The sequence below is a fragment of the Staurois parvus genome, unplaced genomic scaffold (genome assembly GCF_062004578.1).
Source record: "Staurois parvus isolate SC_StPar_1 unplaced genomic scaffold, SC_StPar_1.0 ptg000054l, whole genome shotgun sequence".
NCBI lineage: Eukaryota > Metazoa > Chordata > Amphibia > Anura > Ranidae > Staurois > Staurois parvus.
This window is the reverse complement of record NW_028317850.1, coordinates 645720-662877: the sequence shown is the minus strand read 5'-3', so window position 1 is coordinate 662877 and position 17158 is coordinate 645720. Positions and strand designations below refer to the sequence as shown.

The following is a 17158-nucleotide window of genomic DNA, read 5'->3' as shown; positions in this document are numbered from 1 at the left end:
TAACAAGCTCTCACATGCTAGGTGGGTACTCTAGATCTGCCTTTCTCAACCAGGTTGCCGCCAGAGGTTTTTAGGGGAGCCATGGCGTTCTGTAGAGAGAGGCTGTCAGTTGAGCCGGAGCTCTTGGTCCCCGGGCACACTGTACATCGGCACTGGGAGTCGTCAAACTGCTGAGCAAAGTGAAAGAATCTTAGGTCTTTATCTGGTATATAGTCTCTTGTCTCTAAAGTTAAATGAGTTAATTTTATTTCTTCCAGCTTTCTCATGCCAAATCAAGCCTTAAGCCCAGTACCACCGCAAGCCTTGATCCTCTAAATCCTCTTCAGCATGAAGAGACCCTCTTGACAACTCAAAGTAGAGGAATGTCTGTTAGCCTTTTTTGGACACTTGACAGAAGGCATCTCAGATGCGTGCATAAGAGATGTGGTGTCCAGGGGTTCTGCCCCACTTCATGTTGTCCAAGCTACCTGTGTTTCCACATTGGGTAGCAGACCTATAGTCTGCATCTGCAGACTTTTTGAACCAAGGAGTTATTATTACATTACAATTATTCCATTCAAGGAAAGGCTTCAAGGGTTTTACTTCAACCTTTTCACTGTTCCAAAACCAAAAGGCATGGACTTGATTGCCTTAAATGTCTTCATGCGTGTTCAAATGTTCCACATGAAATCCATCAGGTCTGCCATAGGCTTATTTCACCAGAAAGACCTTTTAGCCTCTGTGGACATCAAAAATATGCATTTGCATGTCCCCATCTTTTCATCACATCAATATTCTCTAGATGTGCACAAAACACTACTATTTTGTAGCCCTGCCATTTGGCCTGGCTGAAAACCCATAGTATGAGTTCAGATCCTCCTCCTCTGGGGTTCCCAGCTGGTGCTCCTGACTCTTCCCTCCCTCCAGAGTGCCCCCATAGCATGCTGCTTAATGTGCAGGCTTGATGCCATTAAGACACACAGCACAGTTTGTTCTGTACCCCCCCCCCAAACTTCCTCCTTACAGGATGTGATTGAGAGCATCGGGAGCCAGTGGTTCCACTGCTGCCTCCTTGTCCTGTAAGGAGGGAGAGAGCCGCTGCTCTTGGGCACAGCACTGGATCGAGATTGGGCTCAGGTAAAGATAGTGGGGGACTGGAGGAGGGGAGGGGGAGGATGCATACAATAGTTGTTATGTGGCCGATCTCTGAAGTAGATTGACACTGTATAACAAGATCTCACATGCTACGTGGGTACTCTAGATCTGCCTTTCTCAACCAGGTTGCTGCCAGAGGTTTTTAGGGGAGCCATGGCATTCTGTAGAGAGAGGCTGTCAGTTGAGCCGGAGCTCTTGGTCCCCGGGCACACTGTACATCGGCACTGGGAGTCGTCAAACTGCTGAGCAAAGTGAAAGCAGAGGGGGAGTGTCTGCTGTGCTCTCTGCCTCCTCCTAGAGTGCAGTACCCAGCTGCGTGAGAGGAGGTAATGTACTGTAACTTTTTTTTTCTTTTTTTTTAGGGCTTTATACATGTGTTTGTATGTGTGTTTGTGTACATGTGTCTGTGTATGTGTGTTAGGGTTGCCACCTCATCCCTTTAAAACCGAACAAATATTAATTAGACAGGTTCAGAGGCTAATTTATTGCAGATAAGGCACTAAGTGATTTTAATTACCACTTTAATCAGCCACGGAACCTGTGCAATTATTATGTGTTCGGTTTTAAAATGATGAGGTGGCATCCCTAGTGTTTGTACATGTGTGTGTGTACATGTGTCTGTGTGTGTTTGTACATTCGAACATGTGTTTGTATGTGTGTTTTTTAATATGTGTGTGTTTGTTTTTATATGTGTGTGTGTGGGTATGTATGTTACATTTAATCTTGACCCCCTATCCCTGTCCTTTCAGAACTGCTTTTAAAGGCTTGTTCTAATAGCAACAAGGCAGGTGGTAAAGAGGCAATCTGTTTCCTCCTCATGACCCGTTTTAACCCTGTAAAAAGCAGCATCACCACACCACAACTGCATGCAATGCGCACACAGTTGCGGGGTGGTTGTAGTTCAACCCCATTTACCTAGAGGTATACTAACAGCTGCGGCCACAAAATATGTATACCCCCAGCTGCTACTTCTGTAGCTAAAGGGGGAGCAGTTGGGGGTTGTAAAAGCAGCTCAATTGCTGTGTGTGTGGCTGTGTGTAGGGCAGCCCATTCATTTCAGTGGGCTGCCTTACCTGCAGAAATGCAGGGAAAGTTGTCCCTTTTTTGAAAATTGCACCACACCAAAAACACCCCGCTCTGCCAATGTATGGCGGTACCCCTAAAGAGCAGAGCATTTTGCATGCATTCCGCAACACACAGTAACGTGAACCAAGCCTTGGACCGAGGTGTCTCGTGACTGAAAATACTTTTCAGAGGTGCCCCAACTGGAAAAAAGTTGAGAAATACTGTTCTATATTATCACCTGTGCTTGGATTTTCTGTACAGATAGAGCAGCTGTATATCAATTACCCTACTGGGTACTTGAACCATGAACTTTGTATTAGATAGCACTAATCTGTTTAGCTTACTTAATACAAATCAAGTGAATAAAAATAAGAATAAATAAGCAAATAATCAAATGAATAACTGTACAGTACATGTACATCTATAAATGCCACATATGTAAAATGTCCATGTGCCAAAAAAGTCTCTTAGTCCTATATAGTAATATTATCCATGGTGCCATTAAAGTGCTTTTGAGCCCTGCAAAATAATCTTCAATAAAGGTTCTGTTTGTTATCCACCATCTCCACACCAGAAAACTCACCAACTCAGTATGACCCCCCCATTATATGTAAGTCATATAGCGCTTGTTTTAAACAGAGAATCCACCATTCACAATAATCCTGGGATCTCCAACTCTCCTCTCATTGATGTTGGGATATAATCACAGATGAGGCTTGTAAAAAAATAAGAGAAATCCGCCATGATGTAGAACTGATTAAACTTTATTAAAAAATATAAATACCTAGGTATTCCCCACTCACATTATAAAGCGCTATGCCTTGCACCAAGAATAAATCGCATGTTATAGTAATTCAAAAGCCCCTGTGTAATCCAAACACCTCCTTCATACATTCTATATAGGGCAAGTGTACACTTTCTCTTTCCTCCCAGGTGTACAATGGCGTCAATTCCTCGTGTGTAATGACGTCAGATAGCTATAGTCAGCAAAATCACCACATGCAAAAGGGTTCTTTAAAGTAAGCCTGGAGCAGTGAGGGGTGTCCCATTGAAGGAGGGCTGCAGGCAGGGATGAGAGGGGTTGACATCAAGGGGCCTGCAGCATACAGCCATGGGGTGCAAGGTGATGGGGGGCCTGTAAAATACAATAAATTGCAGGCAGGCAGTGTGCTCCGTGTGGCCTGTCCTCCTATGGTATGGGGCGTGCAGACAATTCCAGTCTATTGCAAGCTGCAGACTATAAATGGGAACAATTGTCAGACATACAATGAAGAGGAGGCTGGAGGGGAGATAGACCTATAATGGCTGCACTCTTGGGGAGCCTGCCATTGGAAGATGATGACACCCAGCTCACAAAAAGGCCTGCCTCTCTGCTCAGTTGTCTCCTCAGACCTCTTATTTTTCACATATCTCATCTGTGATTGTATCCCAACATCAGTGAGAGGAGAGATGGAGTTCCCAGCACTATCGCTATATGACTTACCTGTAGTGGGGGATATATTTAGTTAGTAAGCTCCCTGGTGTGGTGGTGGAGGATCACAAACAGCACCTTACTTAAGATTTTTTTTGCACGGCACAATAGCACTTTAATGACATAATGGACAACATTATTATGAAAGACTAAGAGACTTTTTTTTTATATATATATATTTTTTTTTGGCACTTGGACACTTATGTGGCATTTATAGACGTTCATGTACAGGTATTAGTTTGGTTATTTGCTTATTTATTCTTATATTTTTTCACTTGGTTTGTAATAAGTAAGCTAAATAGATTAGCTCTGTATAATATAACGTTTACGGCACATGCTACGTGGCCTGTCTCTTTGAAGTATATCGAAACTCTGGTGTTGATTTATGAAAACTGGTGAGTGCAAAACCTGGTGCAGCTGTGCATGGTAGCCAATCAACTTCTAACTTCAGCTTGTTCAATTAAGCTTTAAAAAAAAAAAAAAACCTGGAAGCCGATTGGTTTCTGTGCTCAGCTGCACCAGATTTTACACTCTCCAGTTTTAGTAAATCAGCCTTTCTGTGTAACAAGCTCTAACACACTGCTTATCTTTTAAATGACATATTCTGACAACACACTAACAGATTACAATGGCCTGGTAAGTAAATTCTGGGATTTTTGCTTTCGCTGCTGCCAGCATACGAAATGTGTCACATGATAATTAATTTCAGCCAGTGCCAGGGCATTGCTTCCTCTATTGCAGCCAAGAACTTTTGTGCTGCTACTCTAAAATGAACTTATAAAGTGTCACTTGAAGCAGTTGACATTTAATCCATGTACCAGTCTTGCAGCACTGTGCCCTGTTCACAAGGCCTCATCCCCTTCTATTAGGCATGTCATGGCAGTATCAGAAGTCTGTTTTATGATAAATGTGGGCCAAGTGTAGCAGCTGTTGTCATAACTGACAGATGGAATGAAGAGTAGTTTGCATATGTGCCCTATTGTACCAAAGGTTAAGAAATCACTTTTCATATATTGAGAAACCCTAATTTTCTACCTAGCCTCCAGGATTAAACATTCCTCCGCTTTTGGTAGGAGAATAAATGGCATGCAAAACATTTTCTATGCCACTCATCCCAGTTGTCCGCCACCCAAATGGCATTGAATCTGCTGTTTCCTGAGGCATGGTCCAAATATTACCCCATTTGTCCATTTCCTGAAATCACTGGTGGTCCCAGCAAAATTCTTATGTGTGTTAAACCATTTTGAACAGGAATGTCAAATAGCTGAACCAGTCCAACATGATCTCTTTGTATTTTACAGATTGCTCCTTACATATGCCCCAAAATCCCAGATGCATTTTTGCAACAATAGGGGAAGGAATTTGGTATCTCCTTTTCACCAAAGACATTCAAAAAATGCTCACTATGTCTTACCATCTTCCATTAGCAGTAAATACCAAGGATCTAAGTTTGCTACTCATTACTGCTGTACACCAGTAGTACTTCATGCCATCTACCACCCCTCCCCAGCAACATGCTGGAGATGCGGACAGAGACCTGGAGGTTTGTCTTCTGGTCCTGTCCAATTCTGAACCATTTTTAGACACAAGTACTTGAGATAACGCAAAAAAAAAATACAGATGTGACTATCCCTAAATACCTTGACTTTGTTTCCTATATCATAACTCAATGCCCATACCAATTAATAAAAAAAAAGTGCTTCGACATTAGGTAAATGCAGCACGCTCCTGCTTAATCAAATGGTTGATCAAACAGGTTGATTAATCAAGATCCTCACTTTGAAAAGCACACACAAGTTTTTAGCCATCTGGTTTTACTAGACTGAATATTCCTGTACAGATGAGTTCAAAAGGCTGCTGACTGACTGAAAATGTACATTCCATTACAATTTCTAATCCTGTCTTGGACCCTACGTGTACACTCCCCCCAAACTCTGTTTACATCCACTGTGGCTTCTCATTTGATATTCAAGGTTTCTTTCCTCGCTTTATGTACATTTTCTTCCCCTGCTCCCTTCCCTCCACTTTCTACATTTTAGCCCTTACCAGACACTACCCTTGCTACCTATTCTTTACCTGGCCTTGATCATCCCTATTAATTCCCCTTGAGTGACACATTCTGCATTGGGCATTGACCTTCGATGTATAACATTAGTCAGGAGCCACAATATAACTTGGGGATCCTTGGACTTGCATCTCACTTGTTTGACATTACAACTATTTTTTGCTCTAGCTCTGTTTTGACTAAACCTTTCAAATAAATGTTTATTTTTACACTTTGTAAACTTTAACTGCCGTAATTAATGCTGGATGTGTCAAATGTGCCTTGTTTTCTCCCAATATGCCTTTCGTGTTTGTATTATGGCAAAATTGTAAACAGAGAAAAAAAAAAGCAAAGGTGTTTTTTTTTGTGCAAAATGCCAGTCTTCACTCCTTAGTGAAGAACAGTGAAGGATTTGACTGCTGTGCATGGAAAGCTGTAAACACCAGAAAAGTATCAAGGTGGATCCCTGTTGAACTATTTCTGATATGAGGATGGGCTAATACCTCCATGCCAATTTTGTACTGCCCATCTGTGGCCTGTCTTAGGGTCACTGTGACTGTGTGTTGATGCTTAACCTCACCATGGAATGGTGGACACCTAAGCATGCTGCTCTCAGGATTCAACAGCCAATGTAGTTAAAATGTATGCCAGCTCAAAATAGAAAAAGTATAGTCAATACATCTCTGCAATACATGAACACTTCCCTGCATTTTGACTCTTTAAAAACACTGCAAATACAGGAAAAAGCTGTTAATATACAGCCAGATATCCAGTGAACTGCTTCCTGTAACAGCCTTGCAATGCCACCATTTTGTCAGCCCTGCCTGAGATTTCTTCTGTAGATAACAATCCCCCCCCCCCAACTAACACAATTGCACAGTTGGATTGGGGGGGGGGGAGTCTGTAGTCTAGCTGGGGTGAGCTCAAGTAGAGCTAACAAAACTGCTTCAGGATTTAGATTTCAGTGTATTTATCATTTCCTACAACAATCCGTAAAACCTTGAGAGCCTTCAGTAAAAAAAATTGTCTCTAGCTTGCATGTAGGGGACTTTAAATTGTGAACCACTTCAAGTTTAGAGAGTTAACTGAATGATCTATGTGCTCTTTAAAACACTGTACAATCTGATGGAGCTCTATAAAGTAAATATAATAGTCATGCATGCCTTTAGATGTTTCTTGATAGAATTCTCATGTTTTTCCTAGGATTATTTGATGGCACTATCACTACAACAGGAGCAGCAGAACCAAGATATAGACTGGGAGCAAATACCAGAAGGCATTAGTGACCTGGAGCTGGCCAAAAAACTTCAGGAGGAAGAGGACAGGAGAGCTTCACAGTATTATCAGGAACAGGAGCAGGCAGCGGTTTCTGCTCCCCCACAGGTACCTTCTCATTTCTTTTATGTTAATGTGTAACCCCACCTTTTAAGTGATAAGTGCACTATAAAAAGACATCATTTTCACCAAGATGATTACTTTTTCCTTATTTTTGTAAAGTTTTCTGAGATTTTCCCTCTAATTCCATTTTTGCTTGTAGAAATGGGAAACAAGTCTTAAGCTCACCACACACATTCCATTCTCACTGTACAAGCTTTGTGGACAAGTGGCAAGTTCTCTTTGTGGAGATATCAGGGGTCTGTTGGATGTGAAGCGTCATCTCTGCCCTCCACTACAGCGGGGGAATGACACCTCCAACCCAGCAGTGACAAAATGCTCCTCACTTCCAAGTTCTTTAGTCGCAGAGCAAATCTGGCAAAGGATGTTCTACATTCTCAGTGCCATAGAAGTGACTGGCCGGCTTTACAGCTGTCCATACCACTGTTACTTAAAAAAAAGCCATGTAGTTTACGTCTCTTTCACGGGTAGCATAGTGAGGAGGCTATAATTATATATCATTGTATAATCTTGTATTGTAGATTGATAAAAAATTGACCTGAATTGAGGCACATAAAAACACACATTTCTGAAGAAGTATACTTTTTGGAGTTCTTTTTTAAAGCTGAGCTCCAGCCAAAATGTTGGTTTTAGTTTTGAATGGAGAAAGGGAGAATTAGAACCTCTCAAGATTTTAGTGTGTGTGTGTCCATTGGGTAGATTTCCTCTCACTTCCTGCTCTAGTGGCTGGCAAACCTCACCTCCACTCCCGAAGGGGCCAAAAGGCTTTCAGGACACTCACTGCAGGGGCCCTATAAGTGGAATCCCAAACGGCGATGTAGGGATGATATCCCCCTCACTGGTGGACCATACTGTTCAGCGGTGGTAATAAATCTTTCACCTTTGGACACGGAAGTCAGCCAGCACACAGAACTCCTGCCAGGGATTCGTTGGACCAGAAAAAACAGCCAGCTCACAGCACTCCCAGGGAGACAAGAAAAAGTGCTTCCATAGTATAATATTGTAAATTAATCAAATTTATTGTAAAGACAAATGCTCACTTACATGGGAACAAATAAAACAAGGCATCAATCATATGTGCTAATATGGGTGTACCAATATGGCTACGGCCGTTCGTGACGGAAATGACGTCACCACATTCCGCTCTCCGACCTACGCGTTACATCACTGTCACGTGACTTCATCAGGGTCTATTATAAATACATAACCATTATAGCAATCAAAAAATGGATATAATGTAGACACTATCAGCATTTACCGGTTGGTGATATTAATAAATTCATATAAGGCCAGTGAAAGACCCCCCGAAAACCTGTTTCAAACATGGATGGAGAGGCTATTGGGGAGTAGGGGCGTAGCTTGGAATGTTGGGGGACATTTTCACTATATGATGAAACTATGCAACTCTTTTTGATGATGTTTCAGCTTTTCACTGTGGACTGACGGTTCCACTTGATTGGCGACTACTGATGCCTTTGGCTGCGGGGGCTTCTCCATCCATGTTTCAAACAGGTGTTCGGGGGTTTTCACTGGCCTTATATGAATTCATTAATATCACCAACCAGTAAATGCTGATAGTGTCTAAATTATATCCATTTTTCGATTACTATAATGGTTATGTATTTATACTATGTTTTTGGCCTACTTCTGCTTAATTTTAGAAATTTATACTTTGTCTCCCTGAAGAAGCGGGCTTGTCCCGTGAAACACGTTGGAGTGACGAACAAAGTATCAATCTACTAATTTTGCTGGAGCAATCAACAAAGTATCAACGTATACCAACCATGTTGGAATGATCAAAAGAATATCAACTATGTCAACCTGTTATATGTGTTAGTAGGCTATGCTTTGTAGTTAATGTTTGCTCATTATGTTTGAGCTTAATATGCTTTTTAAGTAATGTGTTTATCAGCTATGCTCCACCACTATGGTGGCTCATTTTTTATTAATAAAGGGTAACTGTTTCATATTATTGTGAAGTTGTCTGTAATGTACGGTATAGTACCTTTAAAAACCTCAGTAGTTTTATTCTGGTTAGGGTTATATTTACAGTGTTTCCAAATATGGGGTGTGGTACCAGTAAAACTTCCTATAAAGGATCTGGAGACCTTATGCCTCCATCTCCCACCTCACTTATATTTTCTACTCAAAATATTGGTGTTTGACATTTCTGGATGTATTTGCGTGTTTTGTATGCACATGTCCTTATAAATGTGTTAGGAAAAGAGACCATTACAAATCTTTTTTTGGTTCAGAAGTGACCTTCTTTTAACTTAGCAACCAAATTTTGAGATTATTGTGAAGGAAATTTAAGAGTTGAAATATGTGTAGCCTTAAGCGCATATCTCCTATCTAGATGTGCATCATTAATAAATTACCGCATACACAATATGATTAAAAAGTGCAGACTTAAGTTAGTAGATGTTGTTCTATTAAGAATTGCATTTTTAAGTTTTAAGATAACGTTCCCTTGAAAAAAATTCCCTTATTTTTTCACCAAGGTCATATTAGAAACACATTTTAGACTTGAATAAATGCTTTAACTTGTTTCATTATACTAATAAGTTTAAAAAGACACTAAAGAAGCAAAATAAATGACAGTGGTGCCTCTTGATAGCCCACCCCCAATAGTGTTTGCTTGCTGATCCACACCCCATCAGAGCTCTTGCTCCACTGATCTAATTGAACAAGGCTGCCAGATATGGGGGAGCATGTGACTGTTCTTAATGTCCAGTTGTTAGAAATGGGCAGGAGTGACATCATCCACCCAGGTAAGCTCCAACACCGCAACTAACTCAAGCTGGCCTCCTGCAGGAGGGAGGTGACAAGGAAGCATGCTGAATATACAGTGCATCCAGAAAGTATTCACAGCGCTTAACTTTTGCCACATTTTGTTATGTTACAGCCTTATTCCAAAATGGATTCAATTAATTTTTTCCTCAACATTATAAAAACAATACCCCATAATGACAACGTGAAAGAAGTTAGTTTTGAAATCTTTGCAATTTATTGAAAATAAAAAACGAAAAAAAAAACACATATACAGTGGGGCAAAAAAGTATTTAGTCAGCCACCAATTGTTCAAGTTCTCTCACTTCAAAAGATGAGAGAGGCCTGTAATTGGCATCATAGGTAGACCTCAATTATGAGAGACAAAATGAGAAAAAAAATCCAGACAATCAGATTGGCTGTTTCGGAAAGAATTTATTTGCAAATTATGGTGGAAAATAGGTATTTGGTCAATATCAAAAGTTCATCTCAATACTTTGTTATATATCCTTTGTTGACAATGACAGAGGTCAAACGTTTCCTGTAAGTCTTCACAAGGTTGGCACACACTGTTGCTGGTATGTTGGCCCATCCTCCATGCAGATCTCCTCTAGAGCAGTGATGTTTTGGGGCTGTCGCTGGGCAACACGGACTTTCAACTGCCTCCCAAAGGTTTTCTATGGGGTTGAGATCTGGAGACTTGCTAGGCCACTCCAGGACCTTGAAATGCTTCTTACGAAGCCACTCCTTCGTTGCCGGGCGGTATGTTTGGGATCATTGTCATGTTGGAAGACCAAGCCACGTTTCATCTTCAATGCCCTTGCTGATGGAAGGAGGTTTGCACTCAAAATCTCACAATACGTGGCCCCATTCATTCTGTCCTGTACATGGATCAGTCGTCCTGGTCCCTTTGCGGAGAAACAGCCGAAAGCATGATGTTGCCACCCCCATGCTTCACAGTAGGTATAGTGTTCTTTGGATGCAACTCGGCATTCTCTCTCCTCCAAATACGACGAGTTGTGTTTCTACCAAACAGTTCTATTTTGGTTTCATCTGACCATATGACATTCTCCCAGTCCTCTTCTGGATCATCCAAATGCTCTCTAGCAAACTTCAGACGGGCCCAGACATGTACTGGCTCTTAAGCAGGATCTGAGTCCCTGGCGGCGTAGTGTGTTACTGATGGTAGCCTTTGTTACGTTGGTCCCAGCTCTCTGCAGGTCATTCACTAGGTCCCCCCGTGTGGTCCTGGGATTTTTGCTCACCGTTCTTGTGATCATTTTGACCCCACGGGGTGAGATCTTGCATGGAGCCCCAGATCGAGGGAGATTATCAGTGGTCTTGTATGTCTTTCATTTTCTAATTATTGCTCCCACAGTTGATTTGTTCACACCAAGCTGCTTGCCTATTGCAGATTCAGTCTTCCCAGCCTTGTGTAGGTCTACAGTTTTGTTTCTGGTGTCCTTCGACAGCTCTTTGGTCTTCACCATAGTGGAGTTTGGAGTGTGACTGTTTGAGGTTGTGGACATGTGTCTTTTATACTGATAACAAGTTCAAACAGGTGCCATTGATACAGGTAATGAGTGCAGGACAGAGGAGCTTCTTAAAGAAGAAGGTACAGGTCTGTGAGAGCCAGAAATCTTGCTTGTTTTGTAGGTGACCAAATACTTATTTTCCACCATAATTTGCAAATAAATTCTTTCCAAATCAGCCAATGTGATTGTCTGGATTTTTTTTCTCATTTTGTCTCTCATAGGTTAGGTCTACCTACTTACCTCTCATCTTTTTAAGTGGGAGAACTTGCACAACTGGTGGCTGACTAAATACTTTTTTGCCCCACTGTACATAAGTATTCACAGCCTTTGCTCAATACTTTGTTGAAGCACCTTTAGTACCAATTACACCCTCAAGTCATTTTGAGTATGATGCTACAAGCTTGGCACACCTATTTTTGGGCAATTTCTGCCATTTTTTTTGCAGTACCTCTCAAGTTCCAGCAGGTTTGATGGGGAGCATCGGTGCACAGCCATTTTCAGATCTCTCCAGAGATGTTCAATCGGGTTCAAGTCTGGGTTCTGGCTGGGCCACTCCAGGACATTCACAGAGTTGGCCTGTAGCCACTCCTTTGTTATGTAGGCTGTGCGCTTCGGGTAGTTGTCCTGTTGAAAGATGAACCATCGCCCCAGTCTAAGGTCCATAGCGCTCTGGTTTTCATCAAGAATGTCTCTGTACATTGCTGCATTCATCTTTCCTTTGATCCTGACTAGTCTCCCAGTTCCTGTCGCTGAAAAACATCCCCACATCATGATGCTGCCACCACCATGCTTCACTGTTGAGATGGTATTGGCCAGGTGGTGAGCGGTTCCTGGTTTCCTCCAGACATGACGCTTGGCATTCAGGCTAAAGAGTTCTATCTTTGTTTCATCAGACCAGAGAGTTTTGTTTCTCATGGTCTGAGAGTCCCTCAGGTGCCATTTGGCAAACTACAGGCGGGCTGCCATTTGCCTTTTACTGAGGAGTGGCTTCCGTCTGGCCACTCTACCATACAGGCCTGATTGGTGGAGTGCTTCAGAGATGGATGTTCTTCTGGAAGTTTCTCCTCTCTCCACAAAGAAACGCTGGAGCTCTTTCAGAGCGATCATCGGGTGCTTGATTACCTCCCTGTCTAAGGCCCTTCTCCCTTGATCGCTCATTTTGGCCGGGCGGCCCGCTCTAGGAAGATTCCTGGTGGTTACAAACGTCTTCCATTTATGGATGATGGAGGCTACTGTGCTCATTGGGACCTTCAATGCTGCAGAAATTTTTCTGTACCCTTCCCCAGATCTGTGCCTTGATACAATCCTGTCTCGGAGGTCTACGAACAATTCCTTGGTCTTCATGGCTTGGTTTGTGCTCTGACATGCACTGTTAACTGTGGAACCTTATATAGACAGGTTTATGTCTTTCCTAATTATGTCCAATCAACTCAATTTCCCACAGGTGGACTCCAGTCAAGTTGTGGAAACATCTCAAGGATGATCAGTGGGAACAGGAAGCACCAGAGCTCAATTCTAAGTGTCATGGCAAAGGCTGTGAATACCTATGTACATGTGGTTTTTTTCGTTTTTTATTTTTAATAAATTGCAAATATTTCAAAACGAACTTCTTTCACATTGTCATTAATGGGGTATTGTTTGTAGAATGTTGAGGGAAAAATGAATTTAATCCATTTTGGAAAAAGGCTGTAACATAATAAAATGTGGCAAAAGTTAAGTGCTGTGAATACTTTCTGGGTGCACTGTATCTCACTGGGTGAGTTGCTACCAGAAGACATTGTTACTCAGTCCTGGGCAGATGATCATGTACATTTTACTGTGAGGCATGTACTTGGAATTTATTGGCATTTTTGTAAGGTTTCTTTATTGTGTCACCATTATTTCCAGTGTTTTTTTCTGCGTTATCCATAAAGTATATATACAGTAGTTTCTGGTGATTTTAGTGGCCCAGGAGACAGCTTTTAATTGTAAAATATTTATATATGTTTGCTTATTGCAGCCGGGACAACAACCTCAAGCAAGCGCCAGTCCGTCCAGTGGGCGTCCATCAGGGAGCACTGAAAAAAAGAAAAAAGAGTCCAAAGAGAAAGAAAAAGAAAAGAACACGTGTACACTATTGTAAAGGAGCTAAATGTCTATTTAGCAATACGTCATGAAAGTGGGTCCAGGAAAAAGGAAACAAAGGTTATAAGCCATCTGTGCCTGAACACCCCCTGCTGTGCTTCAGTTTGTTAGGGGGGATTTGTTACAGACTTGGTACACTCATTACTTTTTTCATTTGGAGTAGTGTGGTGAAACCATATGTCCGTGTCACAAGGTGTGGAGCAAAAGCACTAAGTACATCATTTATGTTTTGTTTTTGTATCTGTTTGGCTTTCTTGATATTGAGCCATAATAAATTATCCCAACATTTTCTACCGATGGGAAAGAAGAAAGGTTACTATTCTGGACTTAGGAAAATGTGCTGAATAAGAGACATCAGATTGTTGAAGAAAATCCAGAGTAAAAGCATGCCCCAGCATGCTTTGTGTCTCCAAGTGCTGGCCTTACTTCCTCTTATCCTGGGACTTGTACTGTTTCCCACAAGTTTCAAATGAAGTCCATCTTATGTATTGGCCCCTGTAAATATAGATCCAGTTAGACTTTTACTCAGTGTAATTAAGGGAATATTTACTACTTCACTGTGTCATAACCTGGGCATTGTACCCAAAATATCAGGTTTGAATATTTTGTGACAGAGTACACTTTTTTAATATTTAGGACCAGTCTTTTTTGTATACAATGTTCTGTGTGTGATAAATTGGTAGCATAAGAAGCTTAGGTTGTGTCTAGTCAATGAGGTTGTTTAAGGTGAACACATTTTAAACCAATAAATGAGACTGTTACATACTGCAATAAGCACCATTTGGTGTTTGCAGCTCGGATGGGCCATTATTTGCTGATGAAGACTGAACAAAGGTGTAGTTATAATCGTGTCTGATTTGTTATATGGTTCTGTAAGCCTGCAAGAGTAGCTGAATGAAGAATGATTAATGTTGGTATGTATTTATATTGGCTGTAAAGTTAATGTAGTCTTATTCTACATGTTTAATGACTGTAGACAATCAATGTCTGCTCCAGATATCCACTTTCCTTTGTGTTTTCTTACACTACTAATATAGACTAGTTACAGGTAGCTGTCTAGGTGAGTTGTGGAAATATGGCTACAGGTCAAGTCCACCTATTGCTAAATTTGTAATTGCTGGTATTTTAGTCACTCAGTGGCTTCCGGTATCTTTTGGATAATCTCAACACATCTATCCTTAACGATGAATTTTTGATTGCAGATCTTTCACAGGCAGAGCCCTAGAATTAAGAAGAAGCCAAAATATCAACTTTTGATTGGACTTCCTTTTTAAGCAGATGCCATATGAGGTGTAGTTCTTAGACTGTACCAAAGTAGATTATTGCTTGTGATTTGTGTATTTACATATGCCTTGTAAGAATACATGAATTTTTTTCCAGAAAGAAATCTTGGTGAATACAAGATATCCCCAATAAATGGTTACCAATGTAGCAGATTAGAACCCGATGCCTTATTCCGCTTTCTACAAAACTAACTGTTAGTAATTTTTTGGGGCAAGCAATGTGCAATGAAAAATTCAGAATAGGATGAATGTATTCCTTGTTTTTAAAGGATAATAGAAGTATTTAAGTACATGTCATAGAGGAAATGGTCTGTAAGTTGAAGAAAATAAAATTTACACTTCTCTGTAATGGTGTTTCTATGTAATCCAGAAAAGACACAGAGAAAAATAGATCACCCATGTACAGGGTAGGAATGAAGAAGTGAAGAGATAATTACAAGTACTTTTTGCTGGAATACAGACATTTGAAAAAAAAATATTTGGGGATAGAATTACACATGTTCTGTCATATGTGGAAATGTCATTACCAGCAAGTGTAATTTATATTTTCCATTGCAGACATATTATGAGATATATTGGTATTTGCTTCAAGGTTGGAATTAGAAACTAGGATTTGTGAGCCCTTTAATCCTACGGGACAAGTTTTCTAAAAAAAAATTAAGTATAACACTGAGCTGTATTAGTCCACTTCACAACAGTTAACTTGGATACATTTCTTCTGAATTTCAAACTGGAAAGCAGAAGGGTGTCTTGGAGGAGGAAGTCTTGGTGCAGTGGAAGGAACCAAGGATCTTCCTAGGACATCTGTTTTTGAAGTTTTTTTTTTTTTTAAATATATGTATATAATCTTTACATTTTCAGTGCAATATAATATCAAGAATAATCAATGTGATCAATCCACAAGATAGAATTGCACAGTATTTTACTGCCAAAGGTAATTGTAAATTGTCATCCACATAACCAATGTCAAAAATGCAAACTTAGGAAATTAAAACAGTGGTTAGAAATGCTGAGGAGCTTGCTCAGATTGTGCAGGTAAAATATATTAAAGCAATTTCCCAACATTTATGGCATATATAATTTCTCCTACAAGTGTAGGGAAGAAAAGACCGAGTTGACTGGTAAAACTAGATAATAGGTTTCCGAAACATAAGCAAGTAAACCACATAGAGAAAAGTCACATCAAATAGGAAGCAGGCTCTTCATTAGGCTGGGTGGCGTTTACCTAATAGCAGCATAGGTTTCCTATCAGGATTGGTCAATAAGGGTGAAGTATTACAACTTTATATGTTTTAGAAGTTTTAACATAGATTGCTTGAGCCATAGTGGTGCTATCAGTATTTTTATGATCCTTCTGTTCATATGTTTTTAAGACAATGCAATACAGAATGCCTAAAGGAGAAACATTTTATCATTTAAACTTGGCCCCCATTGTTGTGAAAAGGCACCCACACCATAAGGGGACCATTGGATTTAAATAAAAAAAATAAAAAACTTGGACACTTTTTTCCCCATTATTAACAAAAAGATGTAGGTTGGGAACCTTCATTTGTTACCTAGTTGATGTAATAGCAAAGGGTCAAATAACTATCTCACAAAACCGTAACTTAGGTAGTCTACCACAATATCCTATTCTTTACCCAAGTGAATATCTGTTGAGATATGAGACAGGAGGGGACTTATTGGGCCTCCTTGACAGCTTATATGTCTGTTTTAGTGTTGTCTGAAAGAATTATTTGATTTCCTGAAATTGCAATCTACCTGATGGAGAGATTTTTTTTTTTTTGGAGCTCTATCCTAAAATGTGGTATATTAACATTCAAATGGGATAATGATGTTTGTAGGACTGTCTGAAAATGTTCATTGTTCTAAAATTAAAGATTTCATATTACTACATGCTTAAAAGACTGTCTTGTGAATGTTTAAGACCTTTGTTCATCTATCTTCTGTATGAGATTGCTTTTGAGTTTGACGTATTCAAAGGGATTTCTCATATGCAATCCTCTCTATAGAAATCAAGAAAACCTGTATTGTGGGAGCTGTTGTTGCTGACCACACTCTTAGCCTAGTTTTCTTTTAGAGGCACAGACCCTAAACAGGGGTTCTGCCTTTCTAGTCTGTGTGCTTGTTTATTTTGTCAATGACTTAAAGTATTTAAACAGAAAATTTTCAGCCAGTCTATTTAGGAAGAAGAGGTCAACAATAACAGCCCCTGTGTTTTCAATTAGTACAAATTTCCTTTAAAACATAGACTTCTGCTTATCTGAAGAAGCACCCAAGGCTTTTTTGGGCTTAGAACTAGAGTTGTAGTTACTCTTCCCATGAAAGGAAGTAAAAA

At 40.3% G+C, this 17158-nt stretch overlaps 1 protein-coding gene across 1 annotated transcript in view; it reads left to right on the top strand.

Moving 5' to 3' along the window:
• MINDY2 (MINDY lysine 48 deubiquitinase 2) overlaps positions 1–16725 on the top strand; it is a 154871-nt gene extending 138146 nt beyond the window's left edge. Inside the window, exons 8-9 of the mRNA XM_089667679.1 lie at positions 6918–7097; positions 13413–16725. Of these exons, the coding sequence (XP_089523805.1) occupies positions 6918–7097; positions 13413–13535 (303 nt within the window). The 3' untranslated portion in view covers positions 13536–16725. The remainder of the gene's footprint in view (positions 1–6917; positions 7098–13412) is intronic.
• The last annotated feature ends 433 nt before the right edge of the window (positions 16726–17158 follow it).